This window comes from Passer domesticus, chromosome 4, assembly GCF_036417665.1.
Source record: "Passer domesticus isolate bPasDom1 chromosome 4, bPasDom1.hap1, whole genome shotgun sequence".
NCBI lineage: Eukaryota > Metazoa > Chordata > Aves > Passeriformes > Passeridae > Passer > Passer domesticus.
The window spans coordinates 25,704,735-25,722,345 of record NC_087477.1 but is presented as its reverse complement, the minus strand read 5'-3'; the positions used below and the strand labels follow the sequence as shown (position 1 = coordinate 25,722,345).

Below are 17,611 nucleotides of genomic sequence, written 5' to 3'. Positions count from 1 at the left end.
TCAGGGAACACCAATGGAATACATTCCTTACCTTGCTCCTGCACTGGGACTTGCTCTTGTTAGGGAAGTGACAAAACTGACATAAAACAGAGATGGCCATCTGGTGAGACCCAGCTTGCCAGGCAGTTTTATCTGATCCCTGAGCACACCTGCCCATCACCAGCCCAACCACACCGAGGATAATGTTTATATATGCTGCAGGACAAGGGTGCACAAACCAAATCCAAATCAGCAGGATTTAAAGCACTGGAAATAAAACTGAGCTAATGCGACTGTGCTGATGTAGCCAGAAACAAAAACAGTGCTGAGTACACAGGATTTATTCATTTCAAGTGCACAGCCCAGCTCATGTCAGTCTCCTGCATAAATGGTAGCAAAAACAAGTCAGCACACTGTTTACACCTTGAGTATACAAGGGCCTATAAATGGGTCACAATCAGGTTAGATGACACATCCCATGGGAGGAATCTCGGCACAAAGCAGAATTTCTCATTAAGTGGTCACCCATGGTTACAACAATGCAAAAGGAACTTCCCTCCATATCTGGGAGAGAAACAACCAAACCCAAAAGAATAAACCTATATGTTGCTCTCTTCTAAAATTATTCTAAAGCACTAATCCACACAGGGCAAACTGCAACCAGGGCACAGTTCAACAAACAAGAAGGAAGGCAGAAAGGAATACAACCTGCCAAAAATCTGCGAAGAGCTTAGATCTGTCCACACTGACAGCAAAACTGAGCTTAAAATGGATGTGAGCTAAGTTTGTATGCAGCTTTGGAATGGCTTTTACTCATAGTTTAATTCTGGTGTACACACAGCCCAAGGGTGTGTCTGCATGATGGGCTTGCATCAGTCTGAAGGGAGGATATTGACAGTGCAGACATCCAAGTCCATGCAGTAAAGGCTTTTCGTATCTTAGAGAAAGGCTTAATAAAGTAAATTAATATAGGTCAAACATCTTTGAGATTATGCAGCAAATTTTAATTCTTAGGTTATTTATATTACTTTAGGCAAAATATATCATGAAAAGCCTGTTGTTAAAACAGTTATCCCTGTGATTGATTATGAAAGCAGACAACACTCCAGCAGTTCCTGGAGCATGCTTTCACCATGCTCCACTCCTAATCCTCATTACAAAGTTCTTATTCTGCCTCAGAAAGCAGATGGCAAGAGATAATGTCAGTAACAATTAGGAAGCTTCACTGCCCTTAAGGACTCTTCTGCTATACATTTGTAATTTATTTTTTTAGAGATTTTTAGAAACAAGATACTTTGCACTCTTTTTATTCTAGCGTGTGGTTTGGAACATCCTCAAAACAATTACATAGGTTTTGTTTTGGTGTGTAGGATTCTTTTTTTCCTTTAAACAATGGAGAATGTTGGGGGTTTTATTAATTAAACATAAACATTATAAATGAAGCTTCCAGCATTATTTTCATTCTACACATTGCAAAACTAAACCCACTTGAATTTCCTAATATTTTAAATCCATTTCCTCTAAACTACTTGCATGCTGCTGAACCTTTCATGTTTTTATGAGCCCAGTTCAACTCTCACTAACAACTAACTTGGATCAGGTCCAACATTTAACTGTAGTTTAAAAAAATCCCTTCCACTTGGATAAGGACAAGCTCAAAGGACCTCACAAGAGTAAATATATTGCCACTTCATCAATGCAGAATTTTTTCTGCTTATAACCTATTTGAATGCCAGTTATACTTTTGCTATTATTAATATCTTTAATGTTGCTTTACAAGCTGATGCTTTTTAATAACAATACTAGTCTATCTAAATAAAATCCAAATAGCAAGTAATATTTCAGAATGCAAAAAAGAAAAAAAGCTGAGATTTCATATAATTTTTGTATTGGACACTTATTTTGAAACTTTAGTGTTAGAGAACATTCCTCTGAAAAAGAAGTAAGCCAGGCTGTCTTGGCTTTAGAGCTTTCTCTGAGTTATAAATATTACCTTTCTATAGAGATACTTTCCACTATCTTCCTACAGAGCAGCTACATTAATGGAAGATACACCTGCTCTCTGTTGCTGATTAAAGTTTCCCCCTTCCCAAATTCTATTCCTCAGATCTGCCACAGACACTGGCAAGTGAAAGCTCCCTAACACGTTCCAGCCAAAGTGATCCTAGATAGCCAAACATTCTTTTAAGTACTTAAACCAACCTGGAAAGGATCCGGTGAGCACAAGCACGAGAAACTCTAGCTCTGCTGTTTTTTACTAATGGTCCTTTACTTCGTGCTTCAAAAGCAGAACAATTGTATTGGTTTAAATTGCAGAGTATAGCAATTCGTGGCTATTTGAGAATGAAATAAGGAAATTAAAACTGGCCCTTTATTGGATTTGGTTCTGTAGTTGACTCTGTATCTCACAAATGTTACTAATACAGATCAATAGATCAGCTTGTATTTACTTAAAGGGAGACTTTGTAGCTAGCAGGAGCAGCCTTTTAACTAACAAAGACTGAGAATAAAAATCACAACCTAAGAGATCTGGGGTTACTCGAATTCCTTCACAAAGGGAAACTGAGAAAAAAATTCACTGTCCTTTATCATTTAAGGGTGGACCCACCATCTGACAAAAGCAGCCAAGTGCCCAGTACATTTATGACTCATGTGAGCATGACCCGGATTGTTAAACACCTGCTTTTTTTTTTTTGCCAAGTACATTCTCTTTTCTTGACTGATGGGCTATAGTTTGGCCTCTCCTTAAACCAAAAGGGCTACACCTGAACTTCCAATTAAAGGGTAACAACTGGCAGATGTGAGGGACCATCTAGCAGGAGGCTGATGCTGAGCAGATGGGCTGGGGTGCAGCAACCTTTTCCATCAGTTTCCACCCACTGCTTTTGCAAAGGCACATAATCACCAGGAGCCTGACACTGCCTTTCTTCAGGCAGCAGCATGATACTCCCTGCAGAGCACAGGGCTGCTATCATCAAACTGGGACCAGGAACAGGGCTAACTAGAGCCTGGCCAGCTCCACAAGCCCTCGCTGCTGCTTAATGAGATAACTTCAACAGAGCAAACAGTTTCAGAGGTTTCCACTCGAGAATGTTTGTACTTCTGCTGCAGCGCAGCTGACTATGCCATTTGCTGTGCAAGTGCCATAAGTGGGAGAAAAATTTGTAAATCAGGTCACTAAAATAATAACTTTTGTTACAAATGAGGCTTTTTCATGTTATTTCAGTTTAAAGCACGGTTTCACAAACATCTGTTCCTGAACAAAGACACAGTTGGGGAAATTTGTGAGGGGTAGGAAGAAGAGGTGGGGAGCTCTCCTTAGATACATCTCCTAAGTTTTAGAAACATGTCTTCAGATTTTTCTTTCTATAAAGCCTAAAGATTTGTTCTAATGACTAACACATCATTAATTTAATAAGGTTAACAAAAAGAAACTTCTATTTATTAGAGCAAGAATAGGGGGGTACTATTTCTGTCATATATTTCTCTGAGCTTGTCTTAACTGCTGAATGTAAGATCTTGTATTTCATATTACATGTTTTGTACCACATAACAAAGTATGTTTTTATTTGGATAAATGTCCCTCTCTGATTTCTGAGCATTGTTGTTACATTACTGACTCTAATTACACACTTTTTCAAAAATATTGCCCTGTATCAAAGTTAAATGTATCACTTCATGAACAACTTTTATGTCCTCATGTTAGGAAATAAAGTGTGTCATTTCCTGATGCATCTTCTCAGTACTATACATTATATATACTGTAAGGTGTTCTTATGCTCTTTCTTATCTCCTCTCTTCTAGGAACAAGAAACTCTTTCCTCATACCAGAGTTCCTCCTACATCCATATCATCATCATAAGCCTTCTCTGTACCCCAGATGGCTTTACTAATATTACTCTTCCTCATCCCAGGAGTGGAGTCTTGCCAGGAAAAACCCCAAAAGCAAAGCCTCAGCTGACTTCTTTTTGTATCCTTCCATGTAGGGCACAGATGGTCAGGTTTCCTCAGCCCCTCCCCTTCTTCAGCTGAAAACCCCAGCTCCATGTATGCAAATATCACCAAAAATCTCACTTCCTTTCCAACACTTGGAAACTTCTCTACACTGACTCTATTACAAATACTTTGTTTTGAGCTACCCACCAAATTCAAATTTATCAGCATGTTTTCCTATATGATCCATAAATAGACACAAAAACAAACCAAACACTGCATCCTACTGGGTCTCTCACCAGTACATTGTGAGTCCTGACCTCCTTACAGGAGGAACAACTTGGATATTTCTTTGCATGGCAACTTCCAATCACACACTGTAAGTTTCAGTAATTAGAGTAAAACACTGTCATCTCTTTCAAACTTTTTTTTTCCTCCCTTATCACTAAGCTTGTGAAGCAATTTTTCCATGTTACTCAAAATTCTTGATACATTTTCAGCAGCATCAGTCCAGGCACAGCATTTGCAGATCAGACAAAGAGAAGACAGACAGATTTAGTGAACACCTGTTAAATGGGGCAGTAGCTCCAGCACAATTGTTTCCCACTTCATTTCACACAGTAATAACTTTAATGTCCTCCACGGACTCGCTTTCAAACACCAGTTCTGCAGCATCACACAACAAAAGAGCTGAAAGCAAATTTAATTGTCTAAATTGCTTCTAATGATCTTCTTTTTGGATAAAAGCGAATACACCCACTCTAGTTTTTTGGGGGTTTTTTTAACTGTATCTACTCAAATTGTGTTATTATTCAACATTTTATATTCTTTCCCAGCTGCATAACATTCTCCTCCATGTTCTAATATTTATATTTTCTATGGTAAATTCTCTTACCTCATTAGAAAATCCATATACCTCATCACTCTCTTTACAGTCCATACTTTTAGTTTAGGCTTTGTTTCCTTTTGACTCTTATACAAGTATCTAGGTTTTTCTTACTGTTAAATCCCCTTGTTTAATTTTGCTGTCAGTTAAAATATTTATATGTTTTAGTTTTATTCCTTCTCACCTTGTTTAGTTTCAGACTTCACTAAGACAGACACATTATACATAAGTGTGTAAAGTGTATAGTGTCCTAACAATTGGAAATTAATTAGAGCTATTTTTGGAATGTGATAGGTTATGGGTTGCTTTTTTGGGGGTTTTTTTGGTGGTTTTTTTTTTTAAATGAGAGAATTAGGCTAACCTTATTCAAGACCTTGAAGTTTTAGAATTAAGAAATGTGGCAAACTTTGGTACCTGCTTTTTTAACTATTTTTTTCACAATAGCAAAGACAAAAAGACTGTCTATGAGTCCTTTAAGTTTTCTTCATTCAGGAAGACTGGCATCTATCCCACTCCCAGGAATTACTGAAATGCCAGCATGTGTGGACTTTTTAAAAATAATTTTACACTGTTTACATTCTTGAAGTCCAGAGTTTGGTTGTAATTTCAATAAAATAACTTGTATGCAGTTTAAAGAGATGGTAGGAATTGCAAACAATGTGAAGAAGGAAATGTTATGGAAACAACAGATTTTAAAAACTCTGCTTTTTCTTTCAATTTACAAAGATGGAATGGATAGAAAATAGATCAATGCTTTTGACTAACAAATGATGATCCACTACCTAGGTTACCGTTTTCATTAAAAATGCAAAAAAACCAGTTTCTCTCCATCATCACAAAAATTTTTTTTATGTATTAACTTTGTCCTACAGATGCATCTCTCCAGTGTATTCCATCATATATATTATGCAAATCCCATATCCCAATATTAGCCTATTTGCTGTATTATGAAACCCAAACTGAATGCTTTCACCACTCTTACCTTCTGTTCAAAAGCACAGTTTGGGTTCACTTTAAATTACTTCCCTCATATTCTTGAATTTATTTGACTCTCTCTGTATTGTAGTTTTCTTAACAAATTAAATCAATAAAAATTCATATATGAAAATTAATAAAGCCACTATTCCAACAGAACTGGATTTAAATAAACATGAATTTCTGGCCATATTTTTTAGATGGCACTTCAATAAAAATAAGTTACACAGGCAGTCAATTGTACACACAAAAAAATTAGTCTACATTTTTTATTCACAGATTTTCAGAAACTTTTCTAATAGGCCATATATCACATACCTTTAGAAATATTTTCTCTTTACTTTTCAAAAATGTCTTGTATTGAATGATTTTTTAAATTTTCCCTCCAGAATACCCACAGATTAGGTTTTTGCCCGCACCAATTTCACCTATTTGTGGTTATGCTTGCATTGCTAAGGTTATTCTACATTCATCTTCAGATCTGAATAAAATGCTTCAGAATGGGTAAAGAAGTCTCATCCCCCCCCCTTTCTACTATAATAATCATATCTGTACATTGTATAATTAAATCAAAAGACTGCTTACAATTACCCAGGTTTCTTTTATTCTAGCCTGCACACAAATGTTTCTATGTCAAGGACAACATCGGTTCTACCTTTTAGGAAGTAATTATAAAAGTGCAAAACATCCTGCACAAACACAGATGATGAAATTGTCACATGTGTGCTGAGCTGGCAGGAGATGACCCTGAGTGGCGCAGGAACACAAATTTACCAATGCACCAAATGCAAAAGCAGACAGTTTTAAGCCAGTGCTGATATTCCACATGGAGAATTGAAAGGGAAAACCAGACAACCACTATGACTGCACACTGCAGTCATGGAGGCGCTTCTCTGGGAAAGGAGGATCCTGCTGCTTCAGTCACACACCAGCCTACATTCCCTTCAGCTGTTTAAGAGACCACCTGTGCCCCTCTGCCTGCTGAGTGCACGCACCGTGGAGCTCCTGTGCTTCCCAGGACTGCCTTGTTTCCACAGATGAGTGGGGGAAAAAAGGCATTAAACAACATCAACCTTTTATACACATCAAATCCAATATGCCAGCAGGCTGGACCTTCCATGCCCAACTTTGCTGAAGAATACTATTCCTGACTATTCCAGTCAGAATTAGACTGCTACATTTCTGAGACTTCTATGGATAAAAATGTTTGTTTTGCATGATACAAGGAACCTTACCTCCTGTACAGAACTTTTTTCACAGTTACATCTTGAAAAAACATGGTGCTTTCATATTCACTGGCAATAGTTTTGTTTAAACATATAGCTATTTCAATTGTATTAACATATAGCTATTTTAATTGCATAATGCACATTCATAGCAGAGAAATAAGTATTTGTCAGAAAAAGCAAACTTACAGATTACTTTTATATCTATCTTTTCTATAGTAATTTATGAAAGTGATTTTTGATAAAAATTATAATACTTGTAGAGCTAAATAGACATCCTCCATTCAGAGGATATTTTATAGATCTTGTTTTGTATATAGATTATAACCTTCAAAGAAAAGCTACAAGAAATCACCAAATATCAGAAACAAAAACTGAAGTAACAGTTCAGAAAGAGTCTGAAAGAACTGGTACCAAAATTCTCAAATTCTGTGAACATCCCACGTCAGCTTGGACTGGTGAAAGCACCTTCATTGCTCAGGGTACACAGCTCCATCTGCATTCCAGCTTTTTAAGACCACATCCAATTCTATAAAGACCAGAATCTCAAAGTAGGTGCTGCACAGATTACAGCGCTGATGTTGCTGGTTAAACCTGGTTTACATTTTACCCTTTTTTCTGCTCTCCAATGTTTTTAACATATTGAATGAGTCAGCTATTATCAGGAATACACAACTAATGATCTAGCAATCTATTACTAGCAATCTCCACTTCCAAGCCTTAATTCACAATATGGTATGATGTGCTGTAACACATTTTCAAATACACAGCTAAGGAACCAGGAAAAATATCACCAAGAGATTTTTCCAAGATAACACACAAAAAAATCCAGTACATTCCAAGCTCCAGGGTCTAACCCAGTATCTATATTTAACTAATAGCAATAGTTTTAAGAGACTGAAAGTAACATAATTTTTTCAAAACCAAGTTTTGTTTTTTCACCCAACTCACAAAACCCGCAGTTCTGAACATTGTTGTGTGACAGTTGGCAGGAGATGTTGCTTTTTCAGTGTATACACCTGGTATAAGGTGGAGTTGCTTGTGCTAAAAAGTAATGCCCCATATCGACTGATAATGATCCTCTAATTCTCACTGGAGATTTTTCTTACCTTAGACAATTCTTAACACTGATTAATTGTGCTCCACTAAAATTTGTGGTGGGGCAAATGACTGCCTACCCTTTCTTTCCATTTTGCTTTTCATGGTTCTGCCACATTTACTTTTGTGTATATCATCTTTATGTATTTAAGCATTTCATTTGTTTCAGAAAGCATCCCAGCTTCCAAATACTACATTTTCAATTATTTGAAAATTGGATTTCAAAACTTTCAGTCCAGCACAGTAATCTCATCACTTTTCTAATTTGTCTTACATTTTCCCCAGGATTAAAGAAAATGGATAAACCCCAAATCATGAAAGGACTAACTCTGCAATAAAACACTAAAACACTTCAATTGAGATATATTGTGGAAAGCTGTCTTGACAGACCTCAATGACTTCATTATCATTGATGCAATCTAATTCTCAAAAAGCTGAGGCTCATCAAAGCTGTGTGAAATTTAGTTATTATCTGTTGATTAATAGTTTCAAATTAATTCTTCCCAATTTAGACATCCAACTTTCAATGACAGGACAAAATAGATTACTTTACCATGCAGAACAGAACTTCCTTATTGGGATTTTTAGCTATTCCTAACTATCAGTGGAAAGTGTAGGGCTTTTCCCTGGGTTTCACCTGGTCTTAGTAAATGTCTACTATTTCATGCATGACACAAAGGGCATTTAAAATTTCTATCAGCATCAATGTAGTAATTATCCTTAGGTCCAGCACATGAAATTAAATTTCTAAAAGAGAAAACTACTCTAAAGGAGAGCACCTAACATAACTAAGACTGTGAAGCCAAGAAAAGATGCCACAAAAATCTAAGTTTTAAAGGTTATATCTGTTTCTGTGTCTGACAACTGCTGCTAGAGGTTTTGTTTAGGACTTCTGTATCCAAACCACATTTGAGCATCTATCTCTTTATATTCTCCCAAGTTCACTTCCCATTCCTATTTCCTGTAAGTCTTTCAGAAGCATGGGAGAACCAAAAATCGTTAGGTATTTTTTAATAGGTATCAGATGAAGTTTGGATCCTCCCTTTTGCTCACATACTAAATGCTAAAGATACTACAATTTGGAAATAGTAAAGTAAGGATGCAAAAGCATGCTGCATTTGAGATTTTTCTGTTTTCTTGGGAGGAGGAATTATAATTTTATCTGGCTTAAAGCCTGTGGGTTTTACTCTTATTAAACTAATACTGTAATTCTTATTACACACATATTTATAAAATGATGAATTTAGACAACAATTATTGTTAACTGCACCTGTATAAACTGAAAAATATTTTCAGATGTCTTAGCAGTTATTTCATGGCACTAAACATAGCATGCCTGAGCTTTAGAGGTATATAATAGTGTTTCACAATGGTAAAAACAGTCACTTTTACATCAAAAACTAGACTGTCTCAGAGAAAAATACCCTACCCCCCTATTGAGTTATGTTATAACAAAACATTGTATTTCACAGACTAACATAAAATACCAACTATATGCAGAAGAAATAGATGCACTTTGGAGTTCTTTGTATTGCTTAGAATGACATCCTGATGCTACCATTTAGCTCATGATAACATTACATCAATCAAAATCCAGTTTTAATTATACATCTTTCTGCTTTTTCTCTCAGAGCAAACACAGACAACATGCAACTACCTATTTCAATTAAAATACACACTTTATAGAATTAAAAATAGGTTGGAAATCACTTTTAAATCAGCTATCAGCCTGTCAATTAATGCTCTGAACCCTTGCTATTGACCCAGTACTGTACAAGCTGTTATTATGCACTGTCCTACGTATCATCTGTTCCCCATGCTGCTCTGTTCCAGAAAGACAGACAGCTGCAACAGAATATCCCTGCTCAACCTGAGGGCCATCTGACTTTAATTGTAGCACACAGCTTGATGTGGGTCTGGTTATGAGAAGCTGAAGTATCACACTGTAATAATCTGGAAAAGCAGAAACCTGCCAACACGCGGCTGCAAACAGGGGCTTGTGCTGTCTGGCTGCCTGACGGGCTGCAGGAAATATGATTAATGAGCAAGGTATAATGATATCAGGAACCCGATTAGCACCACAGAAAGGTCACAGATCAAAGTAGTATGCATTTCATGAGCTCCAATCGTTGTATAAGATCTGGGGACTTAAATAGGTAAACTCAAATGCAAAGAGGAAAAAATATCTGTGTGTCATAGCCTACAAAATGAGCACTTGGAATACTGTAATCCCTATTTCGTCTGAGCCAGGAGACAGCAAGGAAATATTAGCTGAATACATCAGCCCATGCCACATTGTAGCAAGCTTTTCTTGGTCATATTAGTGTGGATCTGAGCTTTAAGCATTCTTCCTAAACTATTCTTCTTGAAAAAGAAACTATGCTGATTTGATGCTGATGATATTCAATCCACCAAGTATTAACAAGGAAAAGCAATTTAATATTTGCATGTAATTTTCTCAGTGTTAAACCACTGCAAAAGTGGCAGATCACAGAGGGCACCATCCACACCAGCCAGGCCCTATACCACTGGATAAGTTTAATTATGTCAGACAGAAGCAGCTAATGTAATTCATCAACAGAGAGGTTTAAATTTAATGCTACCAGGCCAACAAAAACTTGGTGTCCTAATTACAGAAACAGCATCAAGGACCTAGAGCTGTAGGTCCTACCCATTTGGTAGGACACTGGACATCATTTTGATGACGTCTGGCACACTTTAATACCAACACTTGATAAATTATTTCTTACTTTTGTAATTAGCTTAAGCCTTAAAAAAATCAATTTTTTTTTCTGTCCAATTAATACTTGAAAACTCTGTAAAATTTCACACTGAGAATATTGCAGAAGCAAGAGATATCAAAGAGAGCTCCAAGAAAGGCAGACATGAGCAGCAGATTGGGAAATGAAGGAAGAATGATGGAATGGTAGGTCAGAGCATACCGAGAGGTGAGGGTGAGAAAACCAGGCCCATGGCTTGAAGTGAGGAAAAACAATTAAGAGCTAACATCTTAGACAATGAGGAAGTGGGAGATTAACTTCATAGTGGGGAAAGCCAGATCTGTAACTAATAGAATAAAAGTATATTTTAATGCAAAATCTAAAACTCCAGAGTCATGAGAGATCAAGGCCACCATGTGCCTTTGACAAGTCTGCTCAAGAACACAGCTTTGCATTTCCCAGCTTATTCTGAAGCACCAGCAATGCCAGCCTCACAGAGGTGTCAGCCTACCTCCCCTACCTGTCACCACAACTGTGAGATCGAAAGCTGAGTTTCAATATGGTTTGCCAAGTAGTCCTGCTAAACGTTACTGTATTTCATATCTCATTTAAATAAAATTTACACATATGTATGTATGAAGGAAAACACTAAATCCACCCAATATTCTTTGTGATTACTATGGTGGATCTACCACTGCCTGCAGCAGTCTAGGCCACACAGCATTTCTGAAAACCATGGTATCATGCCACCAGTAAAAGTGCAGTCTAAAACATTCTCATTAACTTCTGAACCACAGATTTCTTCTGATGTAAAGGTTCTCCAATGTTATGAAGTGTGACATGCCACCAACAACGGAACTTTTTCCATTCCCATTTCCTAACTTAGGAGTATCAGGATGTTATCCTGATAAGCCTGGTATCTGAAAGGTTTTTGAGAGATTCCATGCCTTAATTCAGTACTTCCCAGTTAGCTGGCTACCACATGAAAACTGTAGCCTTTTATTTCAAGATTTGCTAGGAAAAGATTCTGTTATTTATTTTAGAATGCCATCAATGCAGAACTGTTTCATTCTGAGAAGAGCCTGACACAGCTATTGAGAATGTGCTGAAACACCACCAGTGACAGTGTAACAGCTATCCTGTAATTCATCTCACTGCCCAGCGAGTACAGTGAAGACAGGCAGTGCTAACAACTGCATGTCCCAAAACAGGGAAAAGAACAGTAACACGGGTTTGAGAATAAAACAGGCAAAGGAGAATTTAGTTTTATTTTCTTGTAAAAAGGGCTCTGAAAAATATCAATTTAATGGAAGAAATGGAAGAGCTGGCAGAAGATTGAAAATGCCTCTTTGGAGTTATATGGACACTAAAATTAAGAATCCTCAAAATCACATTTAAGGCAAAAATATTTTGATGATTAAACAAGCTTTTTCAAGCCTTCTGTAAAGTGATGATTTTATTAGCTCTTTAGAACCACAAGAGCTGACATACAAAAAGGGTAAGATCTCCTGTACATTTAGACCACATTCAAACTATTTTGAGAATACTATATTCCTCTTTTCTTCCTACATTTGTAAATCTAGATCTTCATATCATTTCAGACATAGTTCTATGTAAATTCTAAATATATATGGCAGCAAAGATGCAAATTATTTCAGAAGAATCTTGCAAGACAGAAATGACTGGACAATAGAAGAGAGCCATCTTACCAGCCTGTTTATGCGAACAAATTCTTCTGGGGTTTTGGCCCATGGTGGAAGTTCAACATCAGACACCACTGTTCCATCATCCATCACTCCCAGATTGTAATTGTTGCTGTTGACAAATATCTCTGGGAGGTAATAAAATTCAGGAATCAATTCCTGTAGATAAATGAAAAACAATGCCATGTTACGAATCCTGTCAGAGGATGCACTGTGTCATGTTAAAAAAAGTCATTATTAGGATGGAATTAAACAAAGAGAATATATAAAATTCTTCCACAGACATCTCCCTCCTTCCCTGGAAGAGTCCCCTTCTGCACTTTCTAAAATTCAAACTGTAAACATGATGACTCCTTAAGATGCTTTTAACAGGACAAAGAACTGAAACACAACAGGTTATAAAACTAAAATGTCAGAACATTGGTTTTGGCTGCATATTATGCACTGAGAAACTTACAAAACCAAAGTAATGAACATCACATGGCACAGATAATATTTAGTGGAAAGGTACAGACAATCAATGATGGTAAAAAGTTGTGGAAAACTGATTCTTTCACATTTTAGTGCAACACACATTTTAAAGCTTAATGCACAAATGGCAATGTACAATTGGGTGAAACCAGCACAACAGATATTAATTGTGAAGGTGTGAAACCCAGTTATAGTCTTATTCTCTCTAATGCAAAGGGTCTAAGAACCCAATATTTAGGCTGTTATCTAAGATTGTTCAATGCCCAAAAATATGGGTTTTTTGTACATTCCACAATACCTGGAATTATGCCACATGTTCCATAAAAAACAAACAAACAAAAAAAAACCCCACAGAGCTGAATAGAGGCAATATTTTTCTTTCACATAAAGTTCATTCACTCAATTACGTGTCCAGTCTATAAATTACAGGGAAGAACCACGCAAAATTTCACACACGAGAGAAAAAAAGGCAGGGATTTCACATGGTTGCAAGGTCTGCACTAAATTCCTTGTCAGGATCATCACTGCTGTAAACAAGTGATGTTTTTGATGTTCCAGGCCTGTGCTGAACAAGACTGGAACTCAGCATTTACACCTCTCTGGCTGGCCTGCTCTGGCACCTCTGCTGGCACAGCTACCATGGCTGAGGAAAAACAGTACAGGAATTGTGATTTCTAAGTCTTCTCAGAAAAACAAAGTCATAATAATGGCTAAACAAAAATATTATTAAGCAGAAAATCACACGTTCTAGTGTGAAACTGAACATAACATGCTAAGAAGGAAAATTATGCTCAAACCCATAAGGATTTTCTCCTGGATAAGTGGATTATTTCCTTGTTTTGCAAACAGACCTGCAACTTCCTAAATTGTCATGCATTTTATAAAATACACAGTAGTTAATACATAAATTTATCCAAGTTAATGGGATTAGGACCTTATTTATACACTTTCATAAAAATATCTGCAATGTCCGGGTATCACACTTAATAGAAAATCCCATGAAGATGTAACACACATATTTCTGCCCTCTAGGAAAATACATTTTAAAGGCAGATTGGGTGGGTGGGTTTTTTTGGTTGGTTGGTTGGTTTTTTTGTTTTGTTTTGTTTTTTTTTTTGTGGAACTTGATGTTGAGACTTAAATACACCCAACAAATCAGGCAATTTGATGGATTTAGAAAAATGGAGCCACTAAATTAGAGAATTTACTTCCTTTGTAAAGAAAGGATCAATACACGTAATTGCTTCAGGAAGTGTATTTCATAGCAAATGAGTGGTGTAAAATTGGTCTTCCATACAGCAAGTGCAAGCTGCAGGCCACTTGAGAAGTGGAAGGAAGGAAAAAAAAAAAAAATCAGACTGCCTCAGTGGCTTTGTCTACCATGGGTGGAGGATGTAGCCACGCCAGAAGATCAGATCTGAAACTCAGTCCTGCCATGGGTCAACGGCTCAGTGGTCTCCAAGATAGCCCCTCAGGGCCAGCTATGGCATGAGCAGCTTTCCAAAGGGCTGAGTGCAATGAGGAGGTCATCAGATTGCGGGCAAGGTCAAGCCGAAGTAGCCAGGGCAAAGACAGGAAAGATCAAGCAGGAATTAAGCTATTATCACCTCCATCCTTGTGTGAAACACTGCTTGGCTTTGAATTGTACATCTGTTTACAGTCCCCTTAATTAACTAGGGTAAAAAACATGCTTCTGTACCAAATGCTTGACAAGTAGTTGATAAAAAAGAGATTTGAAACTATTTCACTGCATAAGAACAAGAATGTAGCAAGGATAAATGCTGTAAAAAATAAAGTTTGTTTAAAAAAAAGTAACACTGAAGTTGCTACAGTTTTTACAATCACAGAAACCAGCAAAGAAAAAGCAGAGCCACAGGACTACTAATTTGATAGCAGCACGCACTACAAATATGAAACCATACCCTGGTTCTGAACACTTAAAACACAAGCTCATTACATATGTTGCCAATGCTTTTATTTCTTCTTTAAATATGTATCTGTACAGCTATTCATTAGTTTCTTTCAAGATCAGAAAGCATTTGGCTTTCTAGACCACATTGTTTTCATTAGGTTACACAGAAACAATATGCTGGAAACTTCAAAATTACCTGTAATTTCTACTAGTTTGACTATTAGAAACTTTTCATAAAGCTTTTCATTACTCCAGAAATGAGTTTTCAGAAAGTTTTTCACTGTCACCGTTATGATACATTTCTACAAAAGGAGTTTCTTTGTTATGTGATTTTCTTCTCTTGGCCATGTGCTAACATTTATCCATGGAAAAAGGAGTGCAAACAGATGTATGTGGCCATTGGAAATGAGCTGTATTTAGAGCCCATTTTAATGCCTTTATACGGGTAACAATTATAACATTAGTTAAAGGAAAACAGTTTCTCCTAAAACCAGCAAAAACACCTGATCACAAAACATTCATTTTTATCAAGTTAACAAATATTCTTCATGTATTTGGCAACACCAGTCCTTAACAGTCCTCTTCAACTGTATTTGTGGAGTCTTCTTTTTTCTTAAAATCTTCAAATCACATGCACAGACTGACACTAAGACAGCAGATGCTGACACACGTGTGCAACTCTAGAAATAATAGAACTTCCTGGACACACAAAAATGTTAAAAAAATAATGAATGCACTTTTTGCTTGTTTTGCATGGCAGGAGGATGAGTTAGTAAATGTTTTCACACAAACATTACAGGAAGACGCAGGACCAGGTACAAGAGGACAGAATAAAAAATCCTTTAATATCTCACCTGGAACAGTGACAAGGACTGGACTAACACAGGGCAAGTACAGCCTCTGCATGGATATTCTGCCAGCTTCTTACAGCTAAATGGTTCTGTACTAATCCATGCTTCTGCTTTGTGAAATCATTAAGCATAAGGTCTGTAGTTCTGTCTGCACAGGTTTTCCTTTGGCTGTACTAAAACTGATTCCTGGCAGTTCCAGTGGATGGTCCCAATGGCCATTTTGTGGAACCCAGTAAATGTTCATTCCTTCCTTGCTCTTCTATGCACCCTTCCAGGTACTATAGACCTACATGATCATCACATTCTTTCTCAGGGATCTCTTTTTGCAAGCTAAAGGATTCTAGTCAGTTTAGGTTTGTTCCCTCTGGAGGTGTTCCTTTCCAACTAAAACTTTTGGTTCCCTCCACACTTTTTCTAATTCTGCTGAGTGAGTCCCTTCTGAAATTTTCCACACTCAGCACATGTACAGAAATGGTAAAACTGCCCCACATTTCTTTTGTTTAAATTTCACAGCAAAAGCCAAAACATCTCTATGATTTGTTGAAACTCTTGTTTTAGGACTTGTGTTTGGAAATTACTTCCTGAAATTTCCCTGTTGGAATCCACCATTTCTACAAGGAAGAGACAACACACCCTTATGGTAAGCAATACTTCAGTCGTTCTGCCATGCTTTTCACTACAACTGAAGAAGGAGCTCACAGACAGCATCAACATAAATTTAACACTCAGTACTTACTTTAAAAAAAAAGTCAGGATTCTTATTAAAATATTTATAAAATTCTGAATAAAGTACAATTTTCTCTAACAAAAATTGCCATATAACATATGAAAACAATAATTCCTAAGGAAAATTCACTAAAAAGATTTTTTTACAAACATGCAATATCAACAGGATGTCATTTTAGTAGTAGTAATTTATTTTCATATAGGCTACCGTGCAAAAAAAATTAGTACTAGATACTTTGTTTCATTAATGCAATTAAATGTTTTCTTTTGTTTAGAAAATGATTGATGCATTTTGAAGCAGTTATATGATCTCCAAAGATGTCTAGAAAGAATGACAGATCCCTAATCCTATTAAACATTTATAAGATACCAAATTTTCAAATCAAATTATTTCACAATCATGTTAAGCAATATTAAGTCTATATATAACCTGTCAAGCACAATAATAAAATGCATATTGGAAGTCTAGACTTTTATTCATATTGCCACACTTTATTTCTTCTGTTAGGGACTTAAATGGCACTCAAGAAATATATACTAATCTATTAAATTAACTAAAATTTCATTTTTTCATCACACTTCAATGAAATAATTTTCAAGACTGCTGGGAAGTATGATTTCTCACTACCCATGAGTTTCCCTCAATTTGCTATATGTGTGTTATTTCTCACCAAGAAATTGTCAACTAAGAAATTGTCTCAAGACGCTGCCTGAAACTCTGCCAACTTGTAAGAAAAATATTTTGGCTGCTTTTCCATTAAAATTCTGAAGGTAATTAATGAAGAAATAAATTTTGTTTATGTTTAACCACTTTGTTACAGTTCTAAGTGATTATTCCTCAAACATTTTCTAGTTTGAGAAAAATACTAAACTTCTCAGTAATTTACAATTAAGCAAAGAGAATTACAAAAAGTCCAGATACTTATTTAGTATATTAAAGAAACATATGATAACCACAATTAAGACCTGATTCATTATTGATCAATAAATAGATTTTATAGAGTCAGTATCTCATTGGATAAAAAACCTGCATCTCTAAAGCACTTTAAATCCTCTTATTCTCTCTATTTACATATGTACAGACATACACACACACACATATATATACACGTATTAAATATTTTTTTTATC

The 17,611-nt window shown here is 36.3% G+C and overlaps 1 protein-coding gene across 5 annotated transcripts in view; it reads right to left on the bottom strand.

Moving 5' to 3' along the window:
- The window catches only part of LRBA (LPS responsive beige-like anchor protein), a 373,617-nt gene that overhangs the window by 84,832 nt on the left and 271,174 nt on the right, over positions 1-17,611 (bottom strand). For all 5 annotated transcript variants that reach the window (XM_064416678.1, XM_064416675.1, XM_064416676.1 and 2 more), the window contains exon 47: positions 12,527-12,679. In XM_064416678.1, coding sequence (XP_064272748.1) covers positions 12,527-12,679 — 153 coding nt within the window. The remainder of the gene's footprint in view (positions 1-12,526; positions 12,680-17,611) is intronic.